The sequence below is a fragment of the Propithecus coquereli genome, unplaced genomic scaffold (assembly GCF_000956105.1).
Source record: "Propithecus coquereli isolate 6110/MARCELLA unplaced genomic scaffold, Pcoq_1.0 Scaffold238, whole genome shotgun sequence".
Lineage (NCBI taxonomy): Eukaryota > Metazoa > Chordata > Mammalia > Primates > Indriidae > Propithecus > Propithecus coquereli.
This window is the reverse complement of record NW_012147930.1, coordinates 2,946,814-2,968,647: the sequence shown is the minus strand read 5'-3', so window position 1 is coordinate 2,968,647 and position 21,834 is coordinate 2,946,814. Positions and strand designations below refer to the sequence as shown.

The 21,834-nt window shown below is 46.5% G+C and overlaps 1 protein-coding gene across 1 annotated transcript in view; it reads left to right on the top strand.

The window, feature by feature from the left end:
* The first annotated feature begins 14,983 nt into the window (after window positions 1–14,983).
* CSMD1 (CUB and Sushi multiple domains 1) overlaps window positions 14,984–21,834 on the top strand; it is a 1,519,798-nt gene continuing 1,512,947 nt past the window's right edge. The window contains 1 exon segment of the mRNA XM_012645868.1: window positions 14,984–15,538. Coding sequence (XP_012501322.1) covers window positions 15,454–15,538 — 85 coding nt within the window. The 5' untranslated portion in view covers window positions 14,984–15,453.

Genomic DNA, 21,834 nt, shown 5'->3' with positions numbered 1-21,834 from the left:
GGCCCTGATACCTAGCAATTGCTCAATAAATGATGATCTTTACTACTATTACTATTGCTACCTAAAATAATGTCCTTAATAAACATCAAGAACAAAATTAATCTTCATTCTAAACCTAAAGATCTGCTTAATTTGAACAACCATAGCTAAGTTAGTTGTAGATAAGGAAGAAATAAAATTTCTATTTGGGACAGGTGACTGAACCAAATAAATGTTTACCTTGTCAAGAAAAATCAGGAGACAGATACTAGGAAGCCATGTCAACATGGATGAATAAAGATGATGTTTGATGTTGAAGCCCAAACCCCACTAATAGTGGGTAAATCAAGAGAAGCAGAAGTGAAAACACAGGAGCCCTCTCCCAATCCCCACATGCATTGAGAAGTATTAAAAATCACTTGGCATGTTTTAAAACATGGGCACTTATCATCTCTTTTGATTTGCATAACATCCTGTGGACCGTGTATTATTATATCAATTTGATGAGTGAGGAAACTCAGGTTCCTGAGGGGTCGATGAGCTAATGGCCATTGTCACATGGGCCCTGAGTCTCTTCTACTATCTGCTGCCTTCTTTACCTGTTTAACTTCTTGCTGTCTACACAAATAGCATCAAGGAAAAAGTCTCAGCATGGGCTGATACTCAAATATTTGTTTCTAGAAAATATAATTTATTATTAACAAACTTATTGAAACATATGTGAGGAGAAAATCTATTTCTGCCTCATTTCCCTATCTTTTTCTCCCTTTCTGTTTCTTCTGCTGTTCTTTCTTTTTGATCTCTTTGCAAAATCCAAATTAATTTCTGCTCTTGCTAATTTTTTCACTAGACTTCAACTCTCAAAATGAATGAAAATATAGAAAATCTCAGCAGAGTCACTGAAGTTATGAAAAAGAATGAAATGGAAATATAGAAATGAAAACTATAATAATGGAAATAAAAAACACAATAGATAAATCCAATAGGAGAGAAGAGATGACAAAGGATGAAATTGGTAAATTTGAGAACACTATAATTTACCCAATCTGAACAACAATGAGAAATTAGACTGAAAAAAAAAAATAAACAGAGCCTGAAGCACGTGTGGGACAATAACTAAAAATTCAAAATTTATTTCTTTAAAGTTCCAGAAGAAGAGAAGAAAGTGAGTAGAGCTTAAAGTTATTTGAATAATTAATGGGTAAAAACTCCCCAATTTTAGCAAAAGTTACAAACCTACAGATCTAAGAAACCGAGTAAACCTCAAACTGGATAAATTACTCCCCTACAAAAAAATGCAGGAAGACATCATAATTAAACACTTGAAAAGTCAATACATGGAAAAATCTTAGGCAGCAGGAAAAATGATGAGTTACCTGCATGGGAACAACAATTCGAGTGACAGCAGACTTCTCATCCGAAACCACGAAAGCTAAAAGGAAATAGCACAATGTTCTTCAGTTTTGAAAGAAAAGAACTGCCTATTTCAAATTCAATATTTGGTGAAGTCATCACTCAGAAATAAAAGAGGAATTAAAACATTTTCATGTAAGGGAACACTGAAAGGGTTTGTTGCTAGCAGACCTACCTGTAATGATTGTATAAAGGAAGACCTTCATACAGAAGGGGATTTTGAAAAGAAAGAAACTTGGAGTGTCAGGAAGGAAGAAAGAACAGCAGATGGAGCAGAAAAGAAGGGTGTATGCAATAGAATGTTCTTCTCTTCATGAATTTTATATACCATAGTTGATAATTAAAACAAAAAGTATAGCTCCATCTGATACTCAAACCAGCACTGAGATTTTTACAGGAATTTCATTAATCTGCAGGGAATTGACATGAGATACATGGCCCAGAGAAATGAAAAAAAAAAAAAAGGCCACATAAAATCCTATACATAAATGTTCATAGCACCTTTATATGTTACAGCCCAAAACTGGAATCAAACAGGATGTCCTACAACAGGTGAATGGTTAAACAGACCGAGGTACATCCATACCATGGAATACTACTTAGCAACAAAAATAAATGCACTAATGATATGCACAGTTTAGATGAATCTCCAGAGAAATGCTCAGTGGAAACAGCCAATCCCAAAATATTAGAAATGTACGATAGCTTAGTGGCAGACCAGGCATAGGGATAGAGAGGGGAGGGAGGTGCCTTTTTTCTGATGTTCTCATGGCTTTTTATTTCTGTATTTTCCGATGTTTTGACATCTAGGGCTGTACTGACCCAGGGAAACTACCCCTCCCAGCATTGGTGGGTTTCTATAGATAGCGACCATCTTGCTTGAATTCTCCTGTTGTGCACAAGCCAACCAATCCAGAGCCCACACCCAACCACCTCCCTTACGGGGCTCCTTCACTCCATGCCACTGTCACCTGCCCAGATCACCCCAGGGCTGGGTACCAGACTACTAGAGACCACCCCTGTGCCGTGGAGCCCTCTGAAACTGTTCATCCTGCCTTACTTGTTTCTTCCTGCAGAAACCACAGTGAAGACCCACCTTGCCCCCTCACTCCCTTGGCCTCCTGAGGGATCCTGGTGCTCTCCTGTGTGGCCCCGCACGGTGCATGGTGCTCCTGTTTTTAGGGATCTGCGAGTATAAACTTCTTCCCCATGACAGTCATTCACCTGTTTGCACATGTGTGTTGCCATACCTGATTAAACAAACCCCGGGCACATTTTGAAACAGGAGGTGAGTGTGGATATAAAATCACAACCCAGGGGATCGCTGTGGTGTTGCAACTGTTCCTTCTCTCGATTCTGATTGTGAATACGCAATAACAGTTGCACAGAAATTAATAAACGCACACCCACAAGTGCGCTCCAGCAAAACTGAGCAAATGGGACTAAGATCGGTGATTATATAACATCTATCTCCTGCTTATGATATTACACTAGTGTTTGCAACGGTTACCACTGAAGGAAACTGAGCAGAGTGTACAAAGAATCTCTCTGTAGTATTATTTATAACGATATGTGAATCTACAATTATATCAAACAAATTTCAATTAAAATATTTTAAAGGCCAAGCTAGAGAGTATTATGTAATTATATAGTTAGTTTAAATGTTTAATTTAAATATAGCTTCCTAATTTTAAAATTAGCTTAAAATTATATAAACATTTATAGATGGGAGTCAGGTTTAAAAATATTTTGCTAGGGGAGTGGTCTAGAAGCTGAATCATTTGTAATTTAATTTAAAACCTTTGTACGTTTTCCGTGAATGAACAGTGCATTGGAGAAGTTTGGGGGTGATAGTTTTGGTAGTTGGGCAAAATGTGGAAAAGCCAAGGGGTAAACATACACTTCTGCAAGGGTAGAAAGAGCACAGCCCACCTTTCTATCAAGGGGAGAGAAGGAATCTAAGAATGATCCAATCTGGAAGTAGTCTCCTGTAGTGCCCCAGTGATATTGGCTTAAATTTTCAAAAGTAAAAGGAAGTAAAATAAAATCTGATGGGAGCAGCGATATCCCTAACGAGAGACTATTTCGTATCCGACCCAAAAGGGCCTAATATGAGACAGCTGGTGAGCTGCGGGGGCTAAGACTCAATCCCAGCTGAACCCTATTGAATGAAAACAATCCCAGACTCGGGCAAAGAGAGGCTTTCTTTGGGAACTGTTCAGTAAGAGGCAGACGGCTGAAACAGGGAGAACACTCCGACCGAAGGTCCGCAAGCGTCTCCAGTATCAGGTAGAAATGGGCTTCAATTCCGTAGGGTCTCGTAAACAAGGCTAGAAATCCCTGAGAAGGGAGAGTCGGAGGGGCAGGTGGGTGATGTGATTTTCCGTCAAAGGATGTTCTTCCCTGAGTTCAGAGGTCAGCATTCTGGGGAGGCACCTGCAGGTGTATCCCAGTGAGTGCTCACGAGCGCTCACGAGCCTGGGAATGAGATGATGGGATTGGGGGTTGCCGAGTCCAGTTCGTGGGCACTTGGTTCCGACTGGTGAGCTGGGACAAGCAGTTCAGCTCGTCATCTATGAGCTTCCCCCAAGGTAGGTTTGGATTGTCTGTTTGGAGGGTCTGTGTCTTAGTTTATTTTTGTTGCTATAACAAAATACCGCAGACTGGGCAGTTTATAAGGAACAGAAATATTTTATTGGCTCACTGGAAGTCCAAGATCTAGGGGCCACGTCTGGCGAGGGCCTCCTGCCTGCGTCATCCCTGGTAGAAGGTGCAAGGGCAAGAGAGCAAGGGGGGGAGCCAAACACACCCTTTTATTAGGGCCCCAATCCCACCCTTGAGGGTGGAGCCCTCATTGTCTAATCATATTTTAAAACTGCTGCTGATAGTGTGTTTTTGTTTTGTTTTGTTCCCCATTTGGGGCCTCATTTTTCCCCGAGACATTATGCTTTCATGGTGGAGCAATTCCTCCCACAGCCATGGGACCCCACCCCACTCTACCCCTACAAACAAACGCCTCCCCAACAGCTCAGAGACATCCCACCTAGACTGGCCGTTGGAGGGTAAGGTGGCTTGTGTCACAATTAAATGGGAACTTCTCCATGTCCTTGGTAAAATTGAGGAAGGCAAATCTCAGATTGGACCTTCACAGGGAGATGCTCTAGGTGGAGAACTGTTTCCTAATAAAAGTGATGGAAACTCAGTCACTCTGAAATTTAAAGCTAGACTGTACCAAGCTCTGGAACTGTGATGAAGGGAATTCTTGTCCTGGCAGGCAAGAGGGATTAGATCAACAAACTCTTAGGGTACCGGAGAAAACCAGTAATTCTCTTTGATGTTTTCTTAGGCTGTTCCCTTACTAACAGGGGCGTGCATTACTTGCAAAATTCTAGTAGTTTCATATTTTTTTCAGCATAAGTGAAGCATTTTATAAGAAAATGAGACAAACTTCATTACTAGCTTTATTTCTAAGCTAAGCAACTCTTTGCATTGGATGGTTTAACATTTCAGGAGCTGTGGACCATCTCCTCCAAAAAATGAAAACACAATTGTGCAATTGTATATAAGATTTTATATACAATTTAAATAGTCATTTAATCACCTGGAAAACATCATGCATAGAAACACTGTGCATAGAACTGGGTTGAAATCTCTCTTTCTATAATATTTTACATCTCTTCTTTGTCATTCATCTGGAAGGTTTTCTTAGATGATTACGGTTTTTAATATTTTAGGGGAAGATATTTATTATGATGTTTCCCAGCATTTTTCAATCAATCGCAGACATTTTTCACAAAACCACTGTAACTGTTTGAAATCTACAAGATTTCGTATTTGCCTTTGAGAAGCAACCAGTCCAGTGAACAACATGTTGACGTGGATCGTGGCTGAGGACGGGTCACCCACTTCCGAGCCTCATTTCTTTGGGTAGAAATTGTCATTCCCAGCACCAAGGTGGTCAGGAAGCCAGATGAGGTCATGAGCACAAATGCACAGTGTAAGCGTATTGGGCCATGCAAGCGTCAGCTGTTATTGTACACCGGGTTGGATAAAACACTTGGCACGCAATGAGAGATCAGCAAAGGTTTATTGAGCAAATGTGAGGAAATGACTCTTCTCTTTGCGTCTCAGTTTCCTCGTCTGTAAAAAGAAGGGATTGTTCTGTTTGATATCTTGGGACACTACTGATTGGCTTTTTGTCTCATTTAAAATAATAGCCGTGATAGCATTTTTCTGTCAATAAACAGGCTTAAATCCACTATCTTGTCGGCTGCCCCAATCACGGTCACATTAGTCACATTAATTCGCATCTCAACGTCTGCGATGACAAATCAATGTGAATGACTTCCAAATCTGTTAATAAAATTGAAAAAAATTACCGATGTTTGTACAAGCTATTTAAACATCGTTTTCCTATATAGTAACTTATTATACTCTCAAAAGGACCTTGGTGGTGGATTAGACATGTATTATTGGCACCGTCATTACAAAGCCGAAGGAATTAATTGGAAGTGACATTAAATGATTTCCCAAATCCTCCCAGCTTGTCAGTGGACACCAGTGACTTGGACCTGGACCTGCCTCCTCCCAGTTCTTTTCCTTCCCTGCAGCTTCTCCATGGTGTGGACTGGGCACCAGCTCCAGGTTAGCACTGATTCGTTCTTAGCCTTGATTTTTCTAGTAAGCTAGAAAATGCTACCAATGCCCAGCACTACCTGAGACATCCAGTTGCTGACCAAGAATCTCCACAAAGGTCCAGATGCCACAGCTGTCTGACATGGGTGGTCTTTAAGGACCTAGCCCGTAAGTGAAGAGTCAGCCTCTATTTCCGATTAACATGGTTATGCAGCCACCAGCATGGCTCTTCATCCCAGACCAAGTGTGACGATAGGGTCCAAGGTGAGTCCAAGGGGAGCCTGAGCCCCATACTCTTTAATGAACGATCCCACACCAACATTCCAAAGCCTCCAAGGCATGGCTCTACCCTCTGCTTTTGCACAGTGCACGGCAATACCCTCCAGCCTGTACATGCGAGCAAAAAGTTTGGTCACACCATCCTCTGGGCCCGTTCCCTGGGGAGCAGCAGATCCCTTTTCAACCCTCACTACACAGCAGTCCTAGCTCTGAAGACCTACTTTGGTATCGGTATTGTTTTCTCACTCAGACATTCAGCCTTACTCCGCATTTCCTTTGGTGTGGTGTCTGAACTGCCAGCCTTGCATGGATGAGGAATGAGAGGGCTGTGTGGGCCCTCCTGCCTCACTGTGCAAGGTCCTACCTCAACCTGCTGCCACCTCTGACAGCTCAGAGCCACATGGGCCACTATCTCGACAGTGAGCAAATCCCCAGGACATCCCTACTTCAGCTTTTCCTGGGACTGCTGAACAAAATGTTCCCCATGTCATTAGGACTTAACTTAGAGCACCCTCTGCTTAAAGGAAAGTAAACCTTACATCACAGAGCGCAAGTTCACAGATGGTAAATGCCTACACAGAGGACCCTTGACCACAGAGAAAGCACGGAGGACCCCCGACTGCTTGTACACGCACGAGGTACAGTCGTCCCATTTTACAAATGAGGCAACGTAAGACAAAAAAATGAATAAATAAATAAAGCGATTTGGAGAGATAAAATAGCGGCCTTTGCCGTCATTTTTTCTCATAGAGTTTACACGAGCTTGACAACTTCTTACTAACAAAGATTTTGCTGGAAGGTTGGAAGAGCACTGAGCACATCACTGTCAAGAGCAGGGGCTGCAAAGAGGGTGGCAGCAGCCTGCGGGGAGGAGGTGGCCGGGACTCTTGTTCCTACGTCACTTACCCTATTTCCTTTTGCATTTTTAACCTCTGACACAGCACAATTTGGGTGACCTGCCCTACAAGCAAATGGTACATATTCAGTAAATACAAACTTAAGTGTGGCAAACTTGGGTCCACGCTTAAAACAGATTTTTAAAAATTCTCGCCAAATATGGATTTGCTTGAGAAGTCTTCAGGTAGGCATCTCTCCACATCTGTGCCTCTGTTTTCCTTCTGTGCCTAGAATATTCTTTCTCCTTGAAGCCTGTACTTCACGCTCATCCTTCCTGCAGCCTGGCCCAAGGTTTTGGCATATCAGAGAATCTTCGGTGGAGTCCCTGGAGGCAGCAGGAAGCGATGAACAAAGGCTGGACCTCAGACTTCAGTTTCCATCCTGTTTCTGACAATTACTTATGAGAGGCAGGACACGTAAATGAATCTTTTATAGCCTAAGTTTCTGCATAAGCACATACCTGACACCGGTTTGTTATTAGAGTGCACTCTCTCCTCCTACCCCGGCAAGAACCTTGCCTCGCGCCCTTGAATTATGGCGCTAATTGCAGAATCCTACACCTTTGAGATGCTCTCGGTGAGGTATAGAATTACGGTTGCTGTCGATGCCACGGCAGCAATCACCGACTGTTCTGGCTCCAACTGCAGCACTGCTCCACATTTAAAAGGGATAATCCAAGAATTGACTGTTTTGCAGTAATTCAAAGGATGATAACTTGCTTTCTGTAAAGAAGCTTTTCCAATAGGAGAGATTTTGCATATACAATTTCAGGAAATATTTTAAAGCATCTTATTTCAATCAATAAGAAAGAAAGGACAATCCTTTGGAGGATCAAGAAACAAAGTCCATTTAAACCCAGAGGCGAAGCTAAAAAGAATGGAGAGAAAGGAAGCTAGCCTTATATTTCTTTTCAAGTTCAAATTCAGCATTTTCCATATATTGTCTAAATTAATGCTCACAACAATCTTATGAGTTAGAAAATAGATACTCTTTCAGGGACCAGGCGATCAATTGTTGCACGTGGGTAAATGCACGAAGCCATGCAGCTGGCACATGGAGGAATTGGGACATTAACTTCGATTAGTGAGAATCCACATTTTGTCTACAGGAGGAATTTCTCCACATACAAGATGTGAACAATCGCAGGCAGATATGCGTCAGGTAGAAGAAACAGGCCCTGCAAGGGGAATCCCAAGCGGCAGCCTCACCAGTCCTCATCCCGGGCACGTGTCCTGCTCCCTCACTACCAGGCTCTGCCCAGCGCCTGCTCCCGAGGGTCCCGCCTTCTCCGTGAAAGGTCAGCCTAGATTACAAGAGCCGACCCTCCCACGTCAACCCCACACGAGCATCTTCAGCACACATGATGCTCTTAAACCCCGAAAAGCCTCCCAGATTCAGAGGACAAGACTCTACTCGTAAAAGTTCAGACATACTGACAGTCAAGGAGATCTGGAGACTTGAAACGTATAATATGCGGGCAACCACATGATTTGCCTAAGTTTAAGGTCATTCAAGAGAGAACGGGGCAAGGGAAGAGGAAAAGAACTCACTGGTGGAGGGTAAAGAAAGGCGGAACGATGCCCAGGTGATCCCACGTCCTTCCAGAGAGGTCACCTGCTTGCACTTCTTGTCTTCCCCGGTGCCCCCTCCACACCCTGTGCACACCCTGGGGATCCCACTGAGGAGTTATTGTTCACAAAATCTTTGCAAGAGGAAATGCCAGGAAGAAGACCTAGCACATTCCTTTTTTTTTAATTAATTATTTTTTTAATTTGTACAAATGTACGGGGTACATGTGAAATTTGTTACGTGTGAATGATGCAGTAGTGATGAAGCCAGGGTGTGTAGGGCATCTCTCACCCAAGCCAATCCATCTGTCGTTAACTGGGGTGTCACCCTACTCTGCAATCCAACACGGGACATATCCCTCCTAGCTAACTGTGCTTGTGACCTTTGACCCACTTCTCCTCGTCCCTCTCCCCACTCGCCCCTGCTCACCCTCAGCTCCTCTCTCTGATGCAGCTCACAGAGCGTCTGCTGTGCCGCCCCATGTCCCTGATGGAATGAAAAGCCACCAGCACCAGAACGCCAGTTTCCAAGAGCAAGCGTGGCTGTCCTGTGTGTTTTAAAACAAAGTGAAGGAAAACACTTTGGTTACGCATTTTCTCAGCATCGGGGCATTATCAAGTGGGAACCAGGCACCGCCCGTAAGGCGGAATTGACACGTCGCGTGACGTCACCATCGCCTCCTGGTATCTGAATTTAAGACACTTGTGGGTAGCATAATTATTTTGAGTTTTGTGGTCACTGCACGGCTTCCCTGACTCTTTTATGAAGAAAGTATAAAAATTTAACATTGTTCCAGTTTGCAGATGAAGATCAATGCAACGATTTGTGTTCCGAAGTTGCAGAGATGGTGTGTGTGTGGCAGCCCATGTGTGTGTGTTTATTGTGACAGTTTCTTTGCAGACCATTCTGGCAAACAAAAATCTTTATATTCTGGTTTTGGAATGCCTTTTCTGCACAGAGCTCACTGAACTTACACAGCGGCCTTCCGATAGATGGTATTTCATATAAGAAAAGGAAAAAGGATGAAACGGAGGGATATAAGAAAGGAAAAAATCATAGAATTTTAGATGTAGCATAATTACTGGCCCCAACCCTGTGTTTTACAGATAAGAAAACTGAGTCACAGAAGTGAAGTGGATTTTTTCCAAAGGTTGAAAGAATAGAACAGAAGCCTAGTCCTTCCGAAATGCAGTCCCACTGGGGAATGGTTATCAATGGAAACCCCTGGAAAAGCCACCAATCTCCGGTATTCCTGCAGCCACTAAAGGCTGGTAAGCACTTACCTGTGTTTTCATTGCAATATTTAGGGTTGGGGACGCGATCGTGGAGTCCCCCGCCCCCTCCTAGGTCCACTCACCTGCAGTGTCAGACTGCACTGATAGCTATTCAGAGCACCTCTGCCCTGGGTGTTCTTTGCCGCAGGAGGAAAACATTATTAATGAACATTCAGAATGTCACTTCACCTAGCTCCAGACGAGCTTTTCAAGCTCGCTAGTGCTCCACCAGCCTTGGGAAAGAGCCAGGTGTGCGGCAGCCTTTCAAGCTGATCTTAAAAGTTATAGTCGATAAAACCTGCGGCTTTCCCACGCGAGGCCTGCTGGGTTCACCTTGAGACAATCAGGGAGACGTTGACTGAATGTGTTTCTTTTCCTTACCGGAATCCAGTTGGTAACTCTTAAAATGCGGATCAGAACAGATGGAAATGCCTTTCTCCATCTGGGCTTCTTTGCTTCTCTTCCTTTTCAGAGATCGACTGGATCTCTGGATCTCAAAAGGAAAATGATATTTCTGAGGATCGACCGCCTGTCAGGCACTGGGCATACATGTATCATTTGGTTTTACCAACAAGTCTATGAGGGAGATCTCATTATCTACATTTCAGAAAAGGAAACTTACACTTTGCTTAAGTTTTTTTTTTTTTTTTTTAAGTTCTCTTGTCTAGAAAGTGGCAGATACAGGATTCAATGTAGGTCCTTGTGGTTCCAAAGTTAACGTCACCTCTTATACCAGTGGTTCTCACAGCGTGGGTCCCTGGACCCTTCAGTGTCAACTTGCAGCTGGTTAGAAAAGTACGTTTTTAAGCTCCATCCCAGACAGTCTGCAGCGGGGCCAGTAATCTGTACTTGAACAAGACTTCCGGGTCACTGTGATGCACACGAAAGCAAAGTTCACTTTGTGCCCCTTCAACTGGGCAACCGAATCTCGAAAGGAGAGAATTCACACTTTTTTATTCTTCCCAATAGATAATTTTTCACGCGTTGTCTCCTGCCTCAGCTCTGCCAGGTTAGTTTGCTACATGCTAATACACATACACATACACATACATATGCTAAAGATATTAATTTACTTAAAATGGGAAATTATTTAGCATTTACTTATAAATCCAGTCAATAAGAATAAGCTATAAGAATCTAGATTTACGCAAATAAACAGTTGCAAATGCTCATAGGTTCTCTTTTTTTTTTTTTTCTTTAATTCCCTAGCAAATCGTCTAACATGGGGAATGTTCCATGTGCATTTGAAAAGAATGTGTATTCCGCTGCTGTTGAGTGGCGTGTTCCATAGATGTCTGATTCTTCGTTCTTTTATAAAGCAACACCTGGAGCACAGAGGCCAGTGTCTGTGAGAACTCTGGAGTCCAGGTATGCAAGCTCTTCAGTCTGGCAGGGGCAGGAGGGTGGTTTTTAGATGTTGGTGCAGCAAAAGGCCTGAGTGTAATTCTCCTTCTGGCTCTTCCTTAGTAAAATGTGGCCTCCTGCAAATTGCTCAATTTCTCAAAGCCACCGTGGCCCCATCTTTGGAAGTGGGGTGATAAACACAGCCATGGTATCGAAGAGGCTATGTATAAAATGCCTGTGCGGACACTAAGGGGTTGTTTGACTTCTGCTTTTATTCCTGAAGTTCTCTCGTACTTTTTGCTGTCCCGAGGTAGGCATTGCATCGAGGGGAACTTGACTCACACAGATCCTGCTACTAAGGAAAGGATTCTCTCCAATTCTTTAGTTGCCATCACTGTTTTTGCATATTACATTAAACAAGCCAAACAATGTCACGTGTAGCCATCATGACAACATACCATATTCTCTAAGATTTTCACACATCTCTAGCTAATTACTGTTCTCATTTGCGCATCATTTTAATTTCTAATTTTACCTCAAGTATCACGTACATATTTTCTGTCCCCCTCTTCCGACAATTTCACTTAAAATGCACTCTCACTCTTCGGTTGCTGCCTGTTTGAGATGTTTATGTTGACATCTCTCCAACTGAGTCTTAAATTAGTTGCTACCTGAGTTTAGGGATGTCATAATCCTTTCCAGCATGTCATTGCCTCTTTGCTTTTTAATCATCAGCAGTGCGCTCAACTTTCTGGCTGGGCCTGAGTGCCAGTAGTATTTCTAATGTTGCTTAGCCAGGTCCCAAGCTGTGGAGGGTGTGACGCCCAGGTGGGGAAGTGGAGTCAAAACCCAAGCACAGAAGCTCAATGTTCCAAGCCCCAGAGGCCAGTGCAGAGAAGCAGCCACAGGGCTGCCTGGTGTGAAGTCCTGTGGTCCCCTACTCTACTTTAATCCCGTTTGCTTATCTCTGCTCTAAGCAGCACACACTAGAATTCTGATAGAGACCAAGGCTTTCACGATCACTTAAAAAATCAGAGGGTGGGGGGAGGCCTGCAGTAGCCTAACACTTGGTGTCACGTACAGCCCAATTGCACGAAAAGTGCAAGAGTGCTCTGCAGGGGCTTCCAAGAACAGGTCAGGAACCACAGATTAGGTAAGAGAGATAAGACCCAGGGACCACCGATCTCTCTGCAAATGCCAAACAAGAAATGTTTGACACTAGATGGCAGCAGTGCCCCGTGTTTTCCTTCCAAATTAAACCAGCCATGAGATCTTTTGGGAGGGGGGAGGGAATCGCAGAATTAACGCACAAATACAACCGTATCACAAAATCAGCCTATTTTATTTGACAGCAGTTTCCCACCCTCCTCATATTTATGATCAAGAAACAATTTGGTCTGAATCATTGTAACTCTCTAATATACGATCTGGCCATAGAAAATGCCCCGTATAAATAACACCAAAAGTTGAGTGGTTACTGGATACGGGGACCACTAATTATCAATGATTTGGATCAAATAGATTATTTGCACTCTGGAGAAAGGAGGGGGCATGGAAGGTTTTTCAGCAGAACACAAGGAAGGGAAAGTCCAACCCAGAACATGGAGCCTGGAGCCTCTCACCGTGTGTGTGAAGGAGTTCAGTTTCTCTGGTGACATTCAATGTTCCTGAATGGGACCCTAACAGGGTAAAAATCACCCATGAGTCCTGGCCCAGCAGGGTTAGATTCTGGAATGTTTTCTAATGGCAGAGATCCTTCTTGGTGACACGAGTCATTAGGAATGGCAGTGCAAACACAAGACACCATTTCTCAAGGAGAAGTCAGCTCTTTAGCTCCTGAAAGAGATCAATTTTTCCTGATGAGGAGCTCGAAATGAACTATTGGAGCACTTAATGGGTCTTGAAAAGCATTTCTGTTCACTTGCTGAGCTACAGATACACTCTAGGGTCTTATCTGAAATCACAGAGGGGGCGACCCTCTCCTCCACAGGCTTAGTTCAGCCTAAAGAACAGAAATCAGCGGCTCCACTGGGAATTTCCTGGTGATTAAGCCTCTGAGCCTTCATAGTCCCCCTCTAGGGACAGCCAAGGCCAGCTAGAACTCTGCACCGTGGAAAAGCCAATCATATCTAGGACTGCAACTCTCAGAGAAGCAAATTCAGCTCTCGTATTTGGAAGCTCTTATCTCTATGAGAGAGGAGAGTTTTGGTAGTGGCTCCAGTTGCTCTCCGTAGGTTCCTAGGGGACCAAAAAAAGTCGTGGTTTGGTGCTTACATTCCGAGATTGTAGTCTTTCGTTTTGTGGATGCACCATAACAGTCTTAGATACCCCAGAGATCATGAGGGTGGGTGAGTGGCGGAATCTAAGAAAATTAAAGGAGGGATATAAAACATTATGAAGCTATCAATCTATTTAATCCTCCAGACAGACTGAGATGAAATGGAAATGCAGGTATGATGAAGCAGTGAGCAATTGCCAAAAATGGGCTCTCCATTCCACCACAGTGGTTCACTGACACGTGCCATACGGTATTTAGTTGTTAGTGTACGATAATGTCTCCAGGAGTGGAGTATAATCTTCTTTTATTACATTGTGGGATTTCCACATCCTGGTCCCTGCAGGCCTTTAAAAAGACTAAACCTTTTTGGTCAAGAATGGGGAATTCTTTAAATGTTCCTTTGTGAAAACTAGCATTCATTTGTTTGGATTTTCTATTATCGTACCGCTTTTCCCTAAAATGTCTTGCTTTACACATTCCCCAGAAATTGAAGGAATACCTCCTCTATTTGGGGAGCTGGGTGAAATCCAGTTTATTGTAGCAACCACTGCTATTCTAGAGCTCTGTTCTCTCTCTGCTAGCGTCATCGCTTTGCAGAATCAGGGGGAACCTCTGTCTCTGCTCTCTTAAGGTCCCTTCCCAACCCATGGAATTTTATAGATAGTTTCACTGGAAGGTGTAACGTCAAGCCAGCTCTCATAATCAGACCATAATATTAATTCTAGAGACTCTTCCTTACTTTGAATTTCGTTTGAACCTGAAGTATATGCGTGGATAACCCTAACACAACCCGAAGTCAAGAAATTCAGAAATTTTTGTAACTCCGTGCAAATAGTCATCTGGTTAATTTCCAAAAAAAAGGGGTGTGTGTGTGTGTGTGTGTGTGTGTGTGTGTGTGTATTTTTTTTTCTCCCTGGGAATTAGAGGTTGTGCCCTTTCTCTTTCCACTTGCGTTTCTAAGTTATGCAGAGGCTTCTCTCAGGGCAGCAAAAAGCGAGATCACTAGACGGAGGCCGGCCTCTGCCCTTGCAGAAAGCCCCCAGTTTGCTCGAGTTGCGGGGTCGCATTGTTTCTGCGCTGTGTGCGGCACGGGCTTCCCCACCCCGGCGCCCAACAAGTCGTCTGCCTCCAGCCTGCGCGCCCAGGCGCTGGAGGCCCGGCGGGGCGCAGTCCGGTGCGGGCAGCCCGAGGGCCCGAGGCTGGGCTCTGTCTGGGATTGCGCCGTGCCCGGCCTCGGTCCCCTCTCTGTGGGTAGGGATGGTTGAGTCCAGCCGCCACGGCAGCGGCTCCTTGTGCCGCTAGCAGCCTGTCTTCTGCGCTCTCCGCCTTTTTCTCTCTAGACCGAATCTCTCCTCCCCCCGCGCCCCCTCCCGCATCTCCCACTCGCTGGCGCTCTCTCCAGCTGCCTCATCTCCAGGTCTCTCCTGGCTGCGCGCGCTCCTCTCCCCGCCTCGCCCCTCCCGCAGCCTCGCCGCCTTGGTGCCTTCCTGCCCGGCTCGGCCGGCGCTCGTCCCCGGCCCGGCCCCGCCAGCCGGGTCTCCGCGCTCGGAGCCGCTCAGCCCTGCAGTGGCTCGGGACCCGATGCTATGAGAGGGAAGCGAGCCGGGCGCCCAGACCTGCAGGAGGCGTCGGACGCGCGGCGGGTCTCGGCATCGGGCTCCCTCTCCGGCTCGCCTCGCCCTCTGGTGATTACTGGGCTCTGCTCATAGCCCTGCCGTGCCTCGGAGGAGACGGGCGCATCCGAGCAGAGCCATCGCGTCGTGTGCGTGTGGAGTATCTGCAGACATGACTGCGCGGAGGAGATTCGAGTCGCTGCTCCTGCTCCTGGTGCTGCTGGTTCTGTGCGCGGGGCTCCTCGCCGCAGCCACGGGTAAGGCAGGCTCGCTGCTCGCCGGGGGAGGCGGCGCGCCCGCGGAGGCCCCGTGTGCGAACCAAGTGTCTGTGTTGGGGACGGCAGGGGACGGAGGAGCTGGCATCCGCCGGGCCGTTGGTTCTCCGTCGCCGACGCTCGGGGAACGCGATGCCCGGGAGCGGAGCTTCCATCGCGCTCTTCCCAGCCCTGCTCTGCCCCGCCGCACCCCCGCCATTCCTGCCCCTCACTCGGGCTAAAAGGAGACGTCTCCCTTTCCTCGTGCTGGGGGCTGTCGGGAGAAAGGAACCGAAGGCGAGTTGGGCTGAAACCGCGCTGTGGCGGGGCGGCGTTGCCTCCTCCGAGACCTGGGCACGACGGGCCGGGGCTGCGGGGGGTGGTTCCCGCGACTTTCTCCCGGACCCGCCGGCCTTGCAAGTTCGGGCTCTCTGCGGGGCTTTGGCACCAACCCGCGCGCGAAGCTCCCTGCCGGCGGCCTCCCCGCACCCGTGCACCCATTCCCCCGCTCCTCCTTCCCCTCCAACGTCCTCGGCAGGCGATGAGTAGCTGCCCCTGCGAGGTCGCCCCCGCTCGCCTCTCCCCCGATTTCGCTCCTTCCAAGTTGTAAGGTGCTGGCGAGGTGCGTGGAACGGGCGGGGAGTTCTGGAGCGGCGCAGGGCTGGTCCCTGTCCACCCCCGGTCAGGGGAAGGAGTCCCTCTGGGTGGCTCCTGGGGCTGGGGGCTCTGTGATCCTAGTTTTCTCCTTGAAATGAGTTGGGGAATGTTTTCTCCTAAGGAGCCTACAGGCTGCAACCTCGAGGCAGCAAGAGCTCCTGCACTTGTCCATTCTCTGGGAAGGAAAACAAGCCCCCTTTTGAGAGGGGGAGAGAGAGAGGGAATATTGATTGATTTTCACATTGGAAAGTGCCTGCCCTCCTTTCCCCATTCTTAGCCTCCCTGGGCGCTTCCTCCATCAGTCAGCACTCCATCGCCAGACTCTCCTGGGAATATTAATATCTACATAGATTTTTTTCCTTTTCCTTTTTGAAGGATGGAGTCAATTCCTGTGATTTTTAATGGTCATTTGCTCTCTCCCTACATAAAAGTCCCCTTTCGTCTCTAGATTCTTCCATTTTCTTTTTCACCCATTTCTTGTCCCTCCAGTGGTCCAGATTCACGGGCGATTGACAAGGCGAAGGAGGACTGTGTCTGGTCCATTAGCAAACTCCGGATCGGCCTGGAGAGAGGAGGAGACCTTTGCAGGCTGGGCTTCTCCTCCCGGCCGCTCGTCCCCCCTGGCCGTCCAGGGTGGACAGGAGCTGACCTCTGGGCACCAGCCCCCTCCCAGGCATTCGCCCTCGCAAAGGGGTGTCTTCGGGAATGCGCCCGAGGGCCGGGGAAGCGCAAACAGTGGGTCTTACTCGCCCAAGCTCATGGTCACTGGGGATCCGGGAGCTTCCCGCAGATACCGACCCTTTCCTATCTGCCCCGCTCGGTCCAGACGCCCTGCCTGGGCCGTGGCGCTGGCACCGCCGGCCTAAGAAGCTGGCCGAGCAGGGCCAGGCTGGCAGCGGCCTCCAGCAGCCCTGAACTAGCTGGGAATTGAGAGGTGAAGCAGGAAAAGTCGAGGGCAAAGAGGACTGTGCCGTGGGACGTGTGCACGGGTGTGCGTAGCGCGGGGAGAGGCCAGGGCCAGCGGGCAGAACCCAGATTTGTTCAGCGAAGCCTCTGTGCGGAGAGGAAACACCTGCCACGCAACTCCGCAAAACTTCCCGCCCTTTCCCCTGTACTCAAAGCCCATCTGGGTCCGGGGCTGCCTCTGTTTCAGGCAGGCAACTCAGCTTCTGAGCGCACTCTCGGTTCCCCCGAGTTCCGCGCGCTCCGAGCTCCCTTCCCCCGCAATTAGCAGAGGTTGCTGCGTGGAGACGGCGGCAGCCCTGGCTCGGCTGCTTAATAATCCGCACACGTGTGTGCCGGGCGGATTCCGCCCCCACGCGGGTGGGCTGCTGCGCTAGGCGGAGGCGGGAGCGAGGGTGTGGAGGTGCAGGCTGTGGGCGGAGGCTGCTCTGGCTGATCCTGGGGCCAGCCGGGCAGGGGGCGCAAAGTCCTGGGCGCCCCTGGGCCCTGACGGGCAGCGCCATGGAGGAGAGCGCCTCTGGCGCGCTGCAGGCCACAGATCCAGGCTGTAGAAGCCAAGGAGTGGAGCCCAGTGTCCCAGGCCCCTCGCGTGCATGGTGCTGGAGTGGTGTGTGCGTGTGTCTGTGTGTGTGCGCATTCGTGTGTGTGCACGCGGGGAGGGGGACCGGGACGCTCGGACGCCAGGCTCGCTGCGCTATTGTCTGGCCCACGCGGCGGTGGGTGCGCGTTGCTTCTTAATTAACCCCAGCAGGCCCCGGGGTCGTGTCTCCTCCACGCCCCCGGGGTCAAGTGCATGCGCGTGTGGCCGCGTGGGAAGGGGCTGTAGGCAGGCAGGAGGCTGGTGACGCCAGCACCGGAGTCGCTATGTGCGCGCCCTGGCAACTGGGGCGGGGTCGCATTCCGTTCCCCTTGCGGAGCAAGCCCAGGTGGCCAACGTCTGGTCTCTGCCCAGGGGCGTCGGCTCTTGGGCTCGGCCCGCCAGCTCCCGGGGCGACTCGGGGGCGCCTGCGCGCAGCTGGGCTTTCCCAAGGAGGGGCGCTTGGGAGGGAGGGCGCCGGGCCATCGCCACCGGCAGCTGCGCCGCGCGCCCAGGTGGCGGCTCCCGCTGTGGCGAAGGCAGGCGCAGAGTTTTCGATGCGTGGGGCGTAATTCGTGACCTGTTTGCGGAGTCGTGAGGCTGTAGGCGGCCTCAGTTGAGGTCATTGGAACCCCTTTCCTTTCGTACCCGAGTATCAGCTTCAGCTGATGGTGCTATACTCTTCAGTGAAAGGTTGGGGATACCAGGAATTCGCTGTTGATTTCCTTTTCCTTCTTGATTATTAATCGTATTATAAAGGTTGTGTCCAAAGTGTGTGTCTTTATTTAAATGCACATTTTCACGGACCGCAGGAGAAAACATTTTCATCTAGTGAAAAGGTGGGGTAATTCGTTCCCTGAGCGATCGCTCAGATCTGATCCCTTAATGCGGGGCTGATCTGCTGTCTGTTAAGACAAAGTTTGCTCTTGGTTGTTTCTTGCATATGTACAGCGACCGGAATGCAGGTATTTGCAGACAATTAGTTACCCAGAGAGCGTCCCCAAAAGGAGCACATATGACACCAGGAGCCCAGACCAGTCTCATTTTAGGAAGCCTGCAAGAGAAAGGTGGAGTGTTCATCAAACTCAGCAATCCTAACGTTCGCCAACCCACCCAGCGTAGATTTAAGCACAACTTGCTGAATTTCCACAGAAAGCATGCAACTCAATTGCAAGAGAGAGAGGCGCTCCCATATCTGCATGCTTCTGGTTGAGTTCCCTTTTTAAAAATTCATATCACCAAGAAGGATGCTAAGACCTTTAATTTGCTGATCAAATTCCTTTAGGGCTGGGCGGCATCCCGTGTATTATACTTTCTTCTAATGAAGACAGGAAACTCCTGTGATTAAGAAGCTTTCACAGAAAACCCCTAATCCATCATGCCCTACAAAGGTGAACCACTTAAAATGAAGTTAATATCTCTTTATTTCGTGATTTGCTTAGCAGATCATGTCTTTTTCATTGCATTGTCAAAGGTATTATTATTATTATTATTATTATTATTATTATTATTGCAATTCAGAACTGTTTAGCTTAAAGCTTTCCAGTGCTTCTAAGGCACCCATGTAATTAGTACGTTTGGGATTTTTTAAGTCCTTGAAAAGGTAAGCACAGCTGAGTCTTTCTTTGGAAGTGACAGATTTTGCAAACGTCAATTGTAGGGCAATGAGGTCTCATCAAACAAGTCCAGAGAAGCAAACAGCAGGTGGTAGAGGAGGAGTGCAATTCCCTGGGGCTGAAGCATCTTGCTGGCAGGGGCCTCCCGAGGATAGGGAAAGGCTGTGTCTGCACTGGCTTTCTGCTGGCAGGTCAAGCTGGATAGGACCGCCACAGCCATGGTGCTTCCAGGGTCCCACAGGCAAAAACAGCTCCTCCTGGGGGCAATGCTTCCTTAGTCTCCAGTTTATTGTCTCAAACACACACCAACACAGCTTTGAAAATGTCAAGAAAACGGTTCTGCTTCCTTTAAGAAATAGATAAACAAGAGCTCTGTGGCTGGTTAGTGTTTACTGCAGAGGACAGACAGCAAATCCAGAGTAGACATTTCTAAGCTGTCAAAATGCAAATGGCATATTAAATGCTCTATATTCCACTTAATTCTAAATGTGCCTCTGGTAGTTTTTCTGCTGAGCTCATAGTGAATATAAGCTATTACAACTCTCATACATGCAATTTAAGCTACACTTTCCCTTTGGCCTTTTTTATTTCTTCTGATTATGTTCATTTTCCTCTATAAGATAATTAAGGAGTCGCATGGGTAGTCCTTGCACACAGTAGATGTCAAAGATATGTCTTCTTATATTTTAACTTTATTTGATTAACTAATAAATCGGAAGAAGATATCTGAGTAAAGGTATAGATATTCTACTCTCTGTATTTGCATCTTTGGTTGCATGGGGATATTAAAAGCCTTCTGGCACCTATGCTGGGAGACTAGGAGCTTAGACTGCAAGACCAGGAGTGGTAATGATTAAGTCAAACCAGTCTGACTCTGTGGTCTGGCCACCATAGCAACTAGAGGCAGATATTTTTTTACAATCAGTAGGACTGGCCTGGATATGCAACCTGAGGCAAAGAAATAGATGTCTTGGCTGTGCTAAAATGAATTAATCCTAAAGGAACTCAGCCTTCTTACTTTGCCTTCAATTGCATAGCCGCTGTGCTTAGCTTATTGGTTGTCCATTCCAGAACAAACTATCAGTATAAAAATCGAATAATCGCATTTAGGTATGTATGCCTAAATACAAAGAAATAAGTTTTTTCCACAATGACTTTAAAATGGCCTTAAATGATCTTTGATTAATTTTTAGTTCTCTATTTAGGGTGGACTTTAGTCCCTAGTACTGAGGTTGGTAAGCAACAGAATTAAACTTACATTTATTGAAAAAAAAGTAGAAGGGAATTGTATACTTGACCAGTTGACATGGATTATAGGAGCTTTATGGAAATAATGCACACCTGGTTCCACCACCGCCACCACCCCTCCCCCAAGCAGATCAACCTCTTTGGATGCAGACAGAGTGTGAAACACTTCTCTTTCTGAGCTCAGCTGCAATTTTCTTTAAACCATTTGTATCAGCCAGTAATTTCAGGGAGAGGAAAGTACCATTAGTGCTTTAGGGAAGTTGCTGGATCTTTCTTTATCCTCAAACGTCTTTGTTCTATGGCAATGAGAGATTTCATCATCCACTGGATACCATGTCTCATTCACCTACTCGAATGTGTTGTATTCATTCCACTGAAGAAGAATAAATCAACAAATTAATTTGAGTCAGAATCAGTGTTACTTTGACCCACACTGGTAACATTTATCTCCATCTAAAACTTCTTTGGGAAATGACAAGAAAAAATAAGCAAACAAACATGCAGGCAGCATGGATACCTATTAAAAATAACCATTAAATCTTTTATGTCACTAATACATTTTATAAATTATTGGTTGAAATTTTTCTGCTTTATCTTGTACTAGTTTTAGCTTGGGAAAAGTTACAAAAAGGAAATGAATGTGCCAATATTGTCATTCCATCCAAAATTGTGTAGAATGAAGGGGATATCTCCATCTTAATGCTCAGAATCTTACTGTGATTTTGCCTCATCATTGGTAAAGCAGAAAGTGGTGAATATCGTGCTATGTGCTGTTGTCGTTACTGACATGGGATGAAGGGAAATGTAAGCATGAAGGAGTCAAACTGTTGATGCCATTTGCCAGTTTTTTCACCAATGAGTCATTTTTAGAATATTATCGCAACCCAAGATTTAGGGTATAAAAAAATATTGGTCCAATTCTAGTACCTTTTATTTTTTTACTTTTTGGCTGTAAGTATTTTGGAGACAGTCAACCTCAATGAAATTCAAGAAAAACTAATATGACATGTGGATATTATAGAGATATATACAATTTTTGTGTGAATTATCCAGATAATTATAAGCCACATGAGCCCCCATGGAAATGGAGCAGCTTTGAAAGAAAGACAATGAGCTTTTCTCCAAAGCGTTTTGGGGCAACACTCTACTTTCTGTACTAAACGTGTCTGTCACCTTTATCATTGTAGCTGTCAACATTATGATGGCCATGGTGGAGGGTTTTTGAATATTGCTGTAGA